Consider the following 12,333-nt stretch of genomic DNA (forward strand, 5'->3'; position numbering starts at 1 on the left):
GGCTTCCGCTTCCGCCGGAAGACACCCTCGAAGCCACGCCCCTTCCGGCACCCGCACCGGAAGGGAGCCCTTTTCCGACGGGGTTTCCTGCCCTGGCCCACGCCGCGCCGTCCTTTCTGGCCGGAAGCCTCTGAAGGAGCAGACGCCTCTCTCCAGACCTCGCCGCCATGGTAGGCCCCGCCGAGAGGGAGGGAAGGCAGTGCTAGTACGCTTCGTAGGCCGCACTTCTGTAGTAGTCCTCGTCCTCAGTTCTGTAGAAGGAGTAGGCCTCACTTCTGTACTCGTCATAGGCCTCGCTTGTGTAGAAGGGATAGGCCTCACGTGTAAAAGTAGTACAGTAGAGTCTCACTTATCCAAGCCTCGCTTATCCAAGCCTCTGGAGAATCCAAGCCATTTTTGTAGTCAATGTTTTCAATATATCGTGATATTTTGGTGCTAAATTCATAAATACATTAATTACAACATAACATTACTACGCTTTTCCTTAATCCCTCCTTATTATCTAAGCTATTCACTTATCCAAGCTCCTGCCGGCCCGTTTAGCTTGGATAAATGAGACTCTACTTTATTTATTTATTTATTTATTTCGGATATGAGGGCAATCTGGCTGCGACATCTGTCACCCCTCTTATTTATTGGCTACATTTATATCCTGCTCTTCTCACCACAAAGGGGACTCAGAGCGGCTTACAAATCAAATGAACTTACAATATATTATTAGCATAGCACAATATAAGCATTAAATTACTATATTGTACCATGTCATTATATGATAATATTATTAGTAATATTACATTTAATATATAATTAATATTATTATATTATTATTAGTAGTATAATATTGTATTACATTATAATATTGATATACAATATAGTATATATTTATAAAGGAGCCCCGGTGGCGAAGTGTGTTAAAGCGCTGAGCTGCTGAACTTGCAGACCGAAAGGTCCCAGGTTCAAATCCGGGGAGCAGAGTGAGCGCCTGCTGTTAGCTCCAGATCCTGCCAACCGAGCAGTTCGAAAACATGCCAATGTGAGTAGATCAATAGGTACCACTCCGGCGGGAAGGTAATGGCGCTCCATGCAGTCATGCCAGTGGCCACATGATCTTGGAGGTGTCTACAGACAACGCCGGCTCTTCGGCTTAGAAATGGAGATGAGCACCAACCCCCAGAGTCAGACATGACTGGACTTAACATCAGGGGAAACCTTTACCTTTTACTTACAATATAGTAATTTATTGCTTATATTGTGCTATGCTAATAAGGTATTGTAAGAAGTGAGTAGCAGTAGTAGGCTCCCTTGTGTAGTAGTAGTAGGCCTCACTTCTCCTCCTCTCTGCAGCCGCCCAAGGATGACAAGAAGAAGAAGGACGCGGGCAAGTCAGCCAAGAAGGACAAGGACCCCGTCAACAAATCCGGAGGGAAGGCCAAGAAGAAGGTGAGGACACCCCCCGCCCCAGCCTTTCCTACCCTAGCCTGCCTTTATCTCGGCCCCACATTCTCCCTGGGGTCCAGGAGCTCCATAGTCAAAGAAGTGGGGTCTTCTGGGGGTTGAGGCCAGGCAACCCGGGTCTTGTGCCTTCCTTCCCTGGCTCTAAGGCGGCCTTCCTCCCCCTTTTCCCGAGCAGAAGTGGTCCAAGGGGAAAGTGAGGGACAAGCTGAACAACCTGGTGCTCTTCGACAAAGCCACCTACGACAAGCTCTGCAAGGAGGTGCCCAACTACAAGCTCATCACGCCGGCCGTGGTCTCCGAGCGACTCAAGATCCGGGGCTCCCTGGCCAGGGCCGCCCTCCAGGAGCTGCTCAGCAAAGGTAGGCGCCGCCCGGAGCCACAACTCTTCTCTGGGGACGCTCCACATAGTTCTCTTCCTTGGAGGCAATGTTATTGAAGGCCATTCAGGGCAACAAGCCAGGGCTTGATAGAGGGATCCGCTCTTTGCTTAGCAGCACCAGGCTGGGGCTTATTAAGCACCGGAATCTACCCAGTGGGAGCTAACCATGCTCTCCATTTACGAAGCATGGCATTGGACTGTCATGAATAGTGATAATATGTAACAAAATTAAAAAAAAATCTGGTCTGAAAGTGGCATTTCCTGTTTAATTGTGCTGTCCTGACTTTGAAAGTAGTTGTTCTACTCCAGAAACTTCATTTTTATGGCTGCCACAAACTATGTTGAATTGGCTTGAGACTCTGAGATATTCATTGAGAAACTAGCAAAATGTGCTGCAGAATGTCCCCCAAGGGCAAAGCTTTTGCAGTTTAATAAACTTGTTTATGTTTTTATGCCAGAACCAGTTCGGAAATGACATTTATAACTCAAGAACAAAAATTGTGTTGCATAGTGAAATTGTTGTATACAAGAAGTTGGTGCCTGTGTGGCATCTCCAGAGTGTGGTCTTGCTCACTGAACTGTTCTGTGTCCCCAACAGGCCTGATCAAGCTGGTGTCCAAGCACAGAGCCCAGGTCATCTACACCCGAAACACAAAGGGAGGTGATGCTCCAGCTGCTGGGGAGGAGGCCTGAAAAGGTGAGCTGTGCCTGGCAATGGACTTCTAGTCTGTTGTGCTTCTAACACATTAACTGTTCCTTCAGTGATTGCACAGTTCTGATCAGCCCTCTTTGTTTTGCAGGTCCACCAATGGCTTTTTGACTCTTCTGTACATTTACAAAAAAATAAAATAGTTTCAATTCCTTGACATGCGTGATGATATGAACTTGGGCGGTTGAGTGTTCTCTGCCTGAAATGTGTCTCTTCCCATGATTGGGCTGATGTGTGTTTTTACTGGTCATGATATTATGTATGGACCAAATCGAAAATACAAGTTGTGACATCTTTATTTGCACAGTTAAAAGGCATAGAATACATTATCGTGTGGAGCGAAACAAATTAAGTTGGCTGGGAGAACATTGTAGTTTTGCTTTGAGGCTCTTGTGGAAACACGTTCACTGGAGTCTCAACATAATTTCAATACAAGTTAAATAGTTAAACACATGCTAATTGGTCGCAGAAAGAAAACTTCAAACAGCTGTAAATATAAAATCTAACCATAACCACAGTTTAAAACTTGCTTGGGTTTTCCTACTGATAATATTGATACATCTCTTTTTGCAATTGAATGAAGTGCATTGAATACAGCAGAGGAGCTGGAGACAGGAGATATTCCCTTCCCCTCACTCTGTTTTCGGCTTCTTCCTTTTACTTTGGGGTTTGGCTCCTGCTTCAGCTTTGAACTGATGCCTGGGAAAAAACACATAACCAATGACAGCAAGTTACATGGGTCAACAAAAGGACCAGCCTTTCATGCAGCAAATGTAATCTTCCTGTTTACTTTCTTAAATATCCATTCCAAGTACAATTAGGATTCCAGACATGGCCACTTACTTGAGAGGGAGGCAAAAGTTCTTAGCAACTAAAAGGAAACTGGCAAAGGTCTTGGCACAAAAGGCAAACAAGGCCCCAGTTTAGTTTGAAGATGAGATAAAGGGGATCCTGTGGCGTCTTTTTAAGCTTTTTTTTAAACATTGTTTTGTTGTGGATTGTAAACTACAATTAATTTCCTAAAATACTGCACTATGTTTGTTTCAATATATATTTGCATACTGAAACAAACTTATAAAGGCAACAGCTATTTTGAAAAGACAGCTACACAATCACTGCCTTTAAATAATTTACCAAACATACAATTCGTATTGGTTTAGCTGTCAAAAGTCACAACCCTTTTCTGCCAAAAGCACCATGAACACACTGGGGTATTTGGAGTGTGTTCCTTGCAGGAATCCGACATACATAGCATGTGGCATACCTGGACTGCCACCGCCGGCCGTGGTTCCAGACCCGTCCGAAGGAGGGAAGCCAGCCCTCTCCTGTCTCCGAAGTGTGGTCAAAGTTGGCACCAACGCGATTGGGAGGGAGTTTCTTCAGCTTCTGCTTCTCTTCTTTGAAAGGGAGGAGGAAAAAAGTCTTGCTTAGACACAGAAACACAGCCTTGGTTTCTAGCACTTGGGCTGGTGCCCCCGGCCAGGAAGATTCGGCTTGCAGGCAGTCTCAATAGTACTCACTTTCCTTGAGAAATTCCTCATAAGAAGGCCCAATCTGCCCCTGACTTGCCGCCTCCTCCTCGTCCTCCATCATCCAAGGGGGTTTGGCACCTAAAGAGCCAAAGGGCTGATTTAGCACATGTCTTTGACACAAAAAACAAAGCAAGTGCATTTTTATTGCATTCTCTTCAAGAAGAAGAGAGAAGAAGTGACTACAGGTGCAACGAGGACCACGATCCTTCTCTTGTCAGTCTGGAGTATTTCCATCTCTGCTATCGCAGGGCCAAAACCATATTCTGCAATGTTTCAGAAGGAGGAAACAAATCTTTACAGACACACCTGTGTGAATGTTGCCTCCGCTGGCTGCGTCCTGTATTCAAAACAAGTAAAAGCAAAGTTACACAATTGTTTGAGGGGGATTCTATTAAGGGGATTCACGATGGGTTTCCTTAAGCAGTATTACTAAGGGAAGAGAGTTACGCTTACAGTTTAGCAGGGTATTATTCCCAGCTTTTACGTATCAACCTGGAACTGGGCTATACCGTATTTATTGGGGGCCCTTTGCAGGAAAGGTCAGGGTTTTGTGCTCCACTGCCAAAGAAGTATCTCTGTCTCACGAATTAGACACAATTCATGTTTTGGAGGATCTAGAGATGAGAAAAGTGGTCTCATTTCTTCCCACCTGGTGGCCAATGAAAGTCAAAGGCTGCCTTGACTCCAGCCAGTCTGGCTCAGGGTCACTCCTGTGTAGGAAGCCAGGCTGTCCTCCATGATGCACGGTGCTGCTGCTTGGCTGGGGCTGTTCCTGTTCATCCGTGGCAAAGGCAGAGTCACTACAACACAGGAAAAGGTCTCAGCCTGGGCAGGGAGCATGTGTGTGCATTTGGGAGTACAGTCAGATGCCAGGAGGCGCACGGGGCTCCCATGGTGTTCAGAGGTGAACATCCCTCAGAAGGTGATGGTCCCAAGCATGCCTTACCTGAGCTTCTTGGTAAAGCCATTGCCTGCAGCAGCTGCTCCATCACAGGACTCCGTCCCTCTCTGTGGCTGAGTTTGATTCAGGAAAAAAACACTCGTTCCAAGAGACAACAGTAACCATTGTTCTATAGGAGCCCTCGGTGTAGAATCTCTTAATTCCCATCTACAGGTTATGACAAAGTGAACTCAACCCCCTTGCAATTGAAGGGTCTGGGAATGCAGGCCTTTTGAGCCTCTTTCCACCCCCTTGCCTTTGGGATGCCGAGTTGGGAACGAAGGCACACCACAACAACCTGGCAGTGTTTCCAAATAGAGGGGAGAAGATTGGATCCAAAACACAGGAATTAAGAGTATTTCAACCCCCACCCCCCCAGAGGCCATGACAATCATCTTGTTTTGTATGCTGAAACAGGTCAACATGATTATGCCCCTGAATCCAAGATTAGCAAATGCATTAGGCATCTTAGTGTCTAATGGGCTGGGACGAGGGAGAGTGGGTGGGTGGGTTCCACAGAGGGACCTGCAACCTGAAATGGTGGATACTGCCCACTGGCCGCCTGGGCAGACAAACCTCTAAGAGGGCCTGCAGCATCTCCTGGCGCCTCTGCTCTGCCTCTCGGATGCGAGCCGCCTCCTGCAACCAGAGCGGGAAGAGAGCAAAGTGAGTCTCCGGAGAAGAAGAGCAGCAAACAAAGCCTCCCCCAGAGTGCCACCCTCACCTCTTTGATGGCCTCGTCTTCTTTTTCTTCATAAGCGTCCAGCGCTTTGGTGAGAGACGCTTTGAAGCTGGAAAAGGAGGGAGAGGTCAGCACATCATTTGTTCATTGCCCAAGGCAAGCACCATTCACACTATAGCTTCTGGGACAGGAGACTGAAAGCGGAGGTCTTTTCAGTTAATGTGCCCTCTACCTTGACTGAAATGGTGACCATTCTCCCCGCTCCAAAAACCAGGGAATAATAATAAAACTTTATTTATACCCCGCCACCATCTCCCCACAGGGACTCAGGGCGGCTTACATGGGGCAGAGGCCCAAACAACATAAAGACAAAATATAAGCAACGTAATACAAATCACAATATAAAAAAGATAAAACAGTAATACAATATATCAATTAAAACAACAATACAAGGATAAAATATTGCATTTAAAACACATAAATGGTAAGACTGTAATAAATACAGGATAGATTATTTAAAACCCTCTGGAGCTGATTAATTAATGACTGTAAGAAGAGGATAAAATTACTAGAATTTAAACCAGTTACATTCCCTTCCCTGCATCAGGCCCTGAAGTCAACCAGCAGCAGAGAAGGGCCTCAATCCAAGCAGAGCACTTCCTCTGCACCCAGAAGGTGCCAAGACCTAAGCCATGCGTCCAGGATTAAAATAACCCTCTCCTCAGAAGCAGGAAGGGCTCCTGCCAGGCAGAGAGAGAACAGCAAACACACTGGACCAATAATAATTATTATTATTTATTTATACCCCACCACCATCTCCCCAAAGGGACTCGCAGCTCACAGAAGCAGAAGCATATAAACAATGGTCCCCATTCCATATAAATCAGCTTCTTATGTTCCTGACACTTTATCCTAAATAGCAAGGCCTACAAATCCCGGCAAAGAATGCACTCACAGCTCATATTCTTCAGGGGACACCAGGAATTTTGCCTTCAGTTTGGGGTCGGCTTTGTTCTCCCACCAGAAGGCAGCGACTCCTCTCTTGTGTTCGGGGCTTGAAAGAGAAGAAAGACAGACCTGCTATGTTGGAAAGGCACAGGCTTCTAATAATGCTAGTCAGATTGTATTGTACAACTGTGTGACACTTCTCTAAGCGAGAGGAAAACACATATGGAGGCTCCTTAAATTTGGTGAGCAGAAAGTGATCAAGGCTCAACCAAAATGCACATGCCTGAAGGTGGTTGGCCCCAGAGCAGTTTTCCAGCCCCAGGGACTATTTATTTATTTATTTACAGTGTAGTAGAGTCTCGCTTATCCAACGTAAACGGGCCAGCAGAATGTTGGATAAGCAAATATGTTGGATAATAAGGAGAGATTAAGGAAAAGCCTATTAAATTAAACATTAAACATTAAATTAGGTTATGGTTTTACAAATTAAGCACCAAAACATCACGCTATACAACAAATTTGACAGAAAAAGTAGTTCAATACACAGTAATGCCATGTAGTAATTACTGTATTTACGAATTTAGCATGAATATCATGCTAAATATCATGATGTATTGAAAACATTGACTACAAAAATGCGTTGGATAATCCAGAATGTTGGATAAGCGAGTGTTGGATAAGTGAGACTCTACTGTATTTATATTCCGCCCTTCTCACCCCGATGGGGACTCAGGGCGGATCACTATGCACATATAAGGCAAACATTCAATGCCATAACACAGAACAGAGACAGAGACAGACGCAGGCACGGGCTGGCCTCAAACTCATGACCTCTTGTTCAGAGTGATTTGTTGCAGCTGGCTGCTATCCAGCCTGCGCCACAGCCCAACTAAGCACCTCCCGGGAGACGAAATGCAGGAGAGCAGCAGTCTTTGGTTGGGTCTGCACTGCCACACGATGCCGGTCCCAATCCAGCCCTTTGCTCGCCCTCTGCTGCTCACCTGGCCATATGCTCCAGGAGGCCGCCATGCAGCACCGCCAGGGACCCGTGGCTCAGGTGCCGCCGCACTTCCTTCCCACAGCAGGCGCACCAGAACTGCCGCTCGTGCTCCGCTGGGTCATAGGGCACCACTTCAGCGCATTTCAGCATCTTCCGGGCCGCGTCCACCTGGGTGGAGAATCAAAACAGGGCCAGAGATTGGCAGGTTTTTCTAGAGCCAGAGTTCTTTATTCAATCTCCGCTCCTACTTGTCTCTGTCACTCATGAATTCCTAAACTCCAGGGATGAAAGACAACTGGCCCAATCAACAAGGAAATACGATTTTTAGCAGCACAAACAGCATCACAGACCCACTTTTATTTGGGGGGAAAGGGAGAAGTCACACAAAAAGGGTGCTTTCTCCTTTCTCCTGCGTCAGCAGCCTTTTCTCCATAGATAGGGCTCACCATTGTGTACAATGTGCCTCCACAACTACTTCTGGCTCACAGCAAACCTAAGGTTCTCTCAGCAAACAGGATCTCTTCTGTTTGAAATACCGCATTTCTTTGATTCCAAGGCACCACTGATCACAAGATATACACGAATCTCGGTGCCACCAAGACAGAACCTTTATTTAGATATATTTTAAAGCATCAGCTTTTATAGATGTTTATATTTTGGGAGAAATAATCAAAAAAATACAGTACTGTGGTAGAATTATCTTAAAATGAATTAAGTTCTTTTTATTGTATATTTATTTGTTTATTAGCAACATTTATATCCCGCCCTTCTTACCCTGAAGGGGACTCAGGGCGGTTTACAAGTATATATACATACAATATATTATATTATACGACTATATTGCAATAATATTAGTAATATTGCATGTAATATATACAATTATAATTGTGAATTATAATAATTATTACATTGTATTACATCATGTTATTATTGATATTACATGTATATACAATATATTATAATATTTTACTGTGTATTTCACATATCTGTTGAATGTAATAAAGGCTTCTGTAAATATTTAGGATGTGTATGTGCTGTGCCTTATTTGACAAATGAGGAGTAGTTAACTGTTTTATTACTGATTTGGAAGATACTTGGAAAATATATCTACGGTTTTAAATGTGGTTAATTTTTTTACTGATTTGTTTGGCATTGAATTAAGCTGCCTTGAGTCCCCTCGGGTGAGAAAGGCGGGGTAAAAATGTTGCAAATAAATAAATAAATGGTTTCTTTAATAGCTTTACACAGGTCTTTGGTTAAAGATTGCCCATCCTCATAACAATTGTGTTTCTTGACCATTTTTGCATCAGTCACACTCTCCTGGTTAATTTGATATGAACTCAGGGCCTCTCCCATCCCAAATTGATCTCTCAGGAAACTGCAGCACTTTATCTGTTATCTGAGTTTACAACTTTTATAACGTGCACTTTACTTAGTATATTATCATAACCTCGCTGTTTTTAATTCCATGTTTTATTAAGTGTGTTTTTATTTCTAGGAGTTAATGTTTAAATTTTATAATTTGTGTATGTTTTTGCTTATTGATGTATTGTATATTGTTATTGTTTTTATCTGGTATTATCTGTGAGACGCCCCAAGTCACCTTCGGGGGAGATGGAGGCGGGGTATAAATAAACTTATTATTATTATTATTATTATTATTATTATTATTATTATTATTATTATTATGAGAAGGGAGGAGGAGGAGGAATAAGAAGGAAGGATAGAAGGAGACCACAAGACGAAGGGGGGGAGGATAAGAAGAAGACCATAAGAAGAGGAGGAGGAATAAGAAAAAGGAAGAATGGAAGGAGACCACAAAAAGATGAAGATGAGGGAGAAGAAGGAAGAGGAAGAAAGGAGACCATACGAAGATTAGGAGGACGAATAAGAAGGAAGGAAGGAAAAAAGAGGAAGGAGAAGAAGGAAAGAAGGAAGGGGATCAAAAGAAGAAGAGGAGGACGAGGAGGAGGAGGAATAAGGAAAGAAGCCAGATAACCTTCCCACCTTCTCCAACTGACTCTTTGGTGCCAGAGCTAAGAGGGAGTCAAGAAGAGAGTTCCATCTTGTCTCTTTACATCAGCTGGAGGCCTCTCCCTCCAATAACATGCTATGCTACGTAGTTTTATATATATATATATATATATAACTACGTCAGGGGGAAACCATATATATATATATATATATATATATGGTTTTCCCCTGACGTTAAGTCCAGTCGTGAACGACTCTGGGGGTTGGTGCTCATCTCCATTTCTAAGCTGAAGAGTCAGCGTTGTCCATAGACATCTCCAGGTCATGTGGCCACAGGCATGACTACATGGAGTGCCATTACCTTCCCGCCGGAGCGGTACCTATTTATCTACTCACATTTGCATGTTTTCGAACTGCAAGGTTGGCAGGAGCTGGGGCTAACTGCAAGAGCTCATTCCGCTCCCGGGATTTGAACCTGGGACCTTTCAGTCTGCAAGTTCAGCAGCTCAGCACTTTAACACACTGTGCCACCAGGGGCCCCAATACAATAATATATAATAATAATAATAACATATTGTATTGTACATATACTATTCATAATATTATATTGTAATATGATATAATACTAATAATACAATATAATAATAGTACAGTAGAGTCTCACTTATCCAACACTCGCTTATCCAACATTCTGGATTATCCAATGCATTTTTAGAGTCAATGTTTTCAATATATCGTGATATTTTGGTGCTAAATTCATAAATACAGTAATTACTACATAGCATTACTACATATAGAACTACCTTTTCTGCCAAATTTGTTGTTTAACATGATGTTTTGGTGCTTCATTTGTAAAATCATAACCTAATTTGATGTTTAATAGGCTTTTCCTTAATGCCTCCTTATTATCCAACATATTTGCTTATCCTACATTCTGCCGGCCCGTTTACGTTGGATAAGTGAGACTCTACTGTAATACAATATAATAATAGTAATTATATATTCTATTTTATATGTAATATTACTAATAATATTACAATATATTGATATAATACAATATTGTAATTTATTGCCTGTATTGTGCTATGCTAATAATATCATACTGTATGTAAATTTAATTTGTAAGCCGCTCTGAGTCCCCTTCGGGGTGAGAAGGGCGGCCTATAAATGTAGCAAATAAATAATAATAAATAACGGAGAATACAAGAAAAAGAAGGAAGGACGGAGAGCAGAAGAAGATGAAGAGGAGGAGGGATAAGAAGGAAGGAAGGAAGGGTCCTTGCTTTGTGGGCGAGGCGGGCCAGTGTCCCCCGGAGGCGGCGCTGGTGCCCGGCGCTGAAGTGGTGCCTCCTGCGGCCCACGAAGGCGCTGCGCCCGCACAGGCCGCACCGGAAGACCGGCCCCTCCGCCATCTTGGCCCCGAGGCCTCCCTCCGCGCAACAACAACAACAACAACACCCTCCGCTCACTTCCGCCGGCCATTTTGAGCGAGCGGGAGCGGAAGTGAGGCGAAGGCCGCGCGGCGTTTGTCTCCTGAGCTTCCGAGCGCGCGCGCCCTCTGCCGGCCCTCCCGGGGGTTGCGGGGTGACGTCACCGCTGCCCCTGCAGCCAGGCAAAGCAGGGCAAGCGAGCCACGCCAATGGAACCAGATTCAGGAAACAGATTCACCAATAATATATATTCAGGAAAATATTCACCAAGAATATATATTCAGGAAAATATTCAGGAAAATATTCACCAAGAATATATTCAGGAAAATATTCAGGAAAATATTCACCAAAAATATATTCAGGAAAATATTCAGAAAAATATTCACCAAGAATATATTAAGGAAAATATTCAGAAAAAATATTCACCAATAATATATATTCAGGAAAATATTCAGAAAAATATTCACCAAGAATATATTAAGGAAAATATTTACCAATAATATATATTCAGGAAAATATTCAGAAAAATATTCACCAATAATATATATTCAGGAAAATATTCAGAAAAATATTCACCAAAAATATATTCAGGAAAATATTCAAAAAAATATTCACCAAAAATATATTCAGGAAAATATTCAGAAAAATATTCACCAAGAATATATTCAGGAAAATATTCACCAATAATATATATTCAGGAAAATATTCAGAAAAATATTCACCAAGAATATATTCAGGAAAATATTAAGAAAAATATTCACCAAGAATATATTCAGGAAAATATTCAGGAAAATATTCACCAAGAATATATTAAGGAAAATATTCAGAAAAATATTCACCAATAATATATATTCAGGAAAATATTCAGAAAAATATTCACCAAAAATATATTCAGGAAAATATTCAGAAAAATATTCACCAATAATATATATTCAGGAAAATATTCAGAAATATATTCACCAAAAATATATTCAGGAAAATATTCAGAAAAATATTCACCAATAATATATATTCAGGAAAATATTCAGAAAAATATTCACCAAGAATATATTCAGGAAAATATTCAGAAAAATATTCACCAATAATATATATTCAAGAAAATATTCAGAAAAATATTCACCAAAAATATATTCAGGAAAATATTCAGAAAAATATTCACCAATAATATATATTCAAGAAAATATTCAGAAAAATATTCACCAAAAATATATTCAGGAAAATATTCAGAAAAATATTTGCAAAAATACCTTCAGGAAAATGTTTGCAAATAAATATTCAGAAAAG

The 12,333-nt window shown here is 42.2% G+C and overlaps 2 protein-coding genes across 2 annotated transcripts; one reads left to right on the forward strand and one right to left on the reverse strand.

Moving 5' to 3' along the window:
- The first annotated feature begins 27 nt into the window (after positions 1–27).
- On the forward strand, positions 28–2,700 carry rps25 (ribosomal protein S25). The gene is made up of 5 exons (XM_008124236.3): positions 28–170; positions 1,345–1,440; positions 1,631–1,814; positions 2,433–2,531; positions 2,635–2,700. The coding sequence occupies exons 1-4, from the start codon at positions 168–170 to the stop codon at positions 2,525–2,527; spliced, it is 378 nt and encodes a 125-aa protein (XP_008122443.1). The 5' UTR covers positions 28–167; the 3' UTR covers positions 2,528–2,531; positions 2,635–2,700.
- Positions 2,701–2,821: 121 nt separating this feature from the next.
- On the reverse strand, positions 2,822–11,090 carry cenatac (centrosomal AT-AC splicing factor). The gene is made up of 11 exons (XM_003229939.3): positions 10,903–11,090; positions 7,647–7,813; positions 6,653–6,751; positions 5,740–5,806; positions 5,592–5,654; positions 5,022–5,089; positions 4,725–4,875; positions 4,382–4,412; positions 4,064–4,153; positions 3,808–3,940; positions 2,822–3,242 (listed from the first exon to the last, which is right to left on the reverse strand). The coding sequence occupies exons 1-11, from the start codon at positions 11,029–11,031 to the stop codon at positions 3,176–3,178; spliced, it is 1,065 nt and encodes a 354-aa protein (XP_003229987.1). The 5' UTR covers positions 11,032–11,090; the 3' UTR covers positions 2,822–3,175.
- Positions 11,091–12,333: the final 1,243 nt, after the last annotated feature.

Source organism: Anolis carolinensis, unplaced genomic scaffold (genome assembly GCF_035594765.1).
Source record: "Anolis carolinensis isolate JA03-04 unplaced genomic scaffold, rAnoCar3.1.pri scaffold_8, whole genome shotgun sequence".
NCBI lineage: Eukaryota > Metazoa > Chordata > Lepidosauria > Squamata > Dactyloidae > Anolis > Anolis carolinensis.

What these genes read in the sequence shown, in the direction of transcription:
- rps25 (XM_008124236.3), top strand. An exon ending in GAGGGAAGGCCAAGAAGAAG is followed by an intron (nt 1,441 to 1,630) that starts GTGAGGACACCC and finishes TTTCCCGAGCAG; the next exon opens with AAGTGGTCCAAGGGGAAAGT. An exon ending in CCAGGAGCTGCTCAGCAAAG is followed by an intron (nt 1,815 to 2,432) that starts GTAGGCGCCGCC and finishes TGTCCCCAACAG; the next exon opens with GCCTGATCAAGCTGGTGTCC.
- cenatac (XM_003229939.3), bottom strand. Translation starts at nt 11,031, where the DNA reads ATGGCGGAGGGGCCGGTCTTCCGGTGCGGCCTGTGCGGGCGCAGCGCC. An exon ending in TCCCCTGAAGAATATGAGCT is followed by an intron (nt 5,807 to 6,652) that starts GTGAGTGCATTC and finishes CTCCTTTTCCAG; the next exon opens with CTTCAAAGCGTCTCTCACCA. An exon ending in TGCTGCAGGCCCTCTTAGAG is followed by an intron (nt 5,090 to 5,591) that starts GTTTGTCTGCCC and finishes AATCAAACTCAG; the next exon opens with CCACAGAGAGGGACGGAGTC.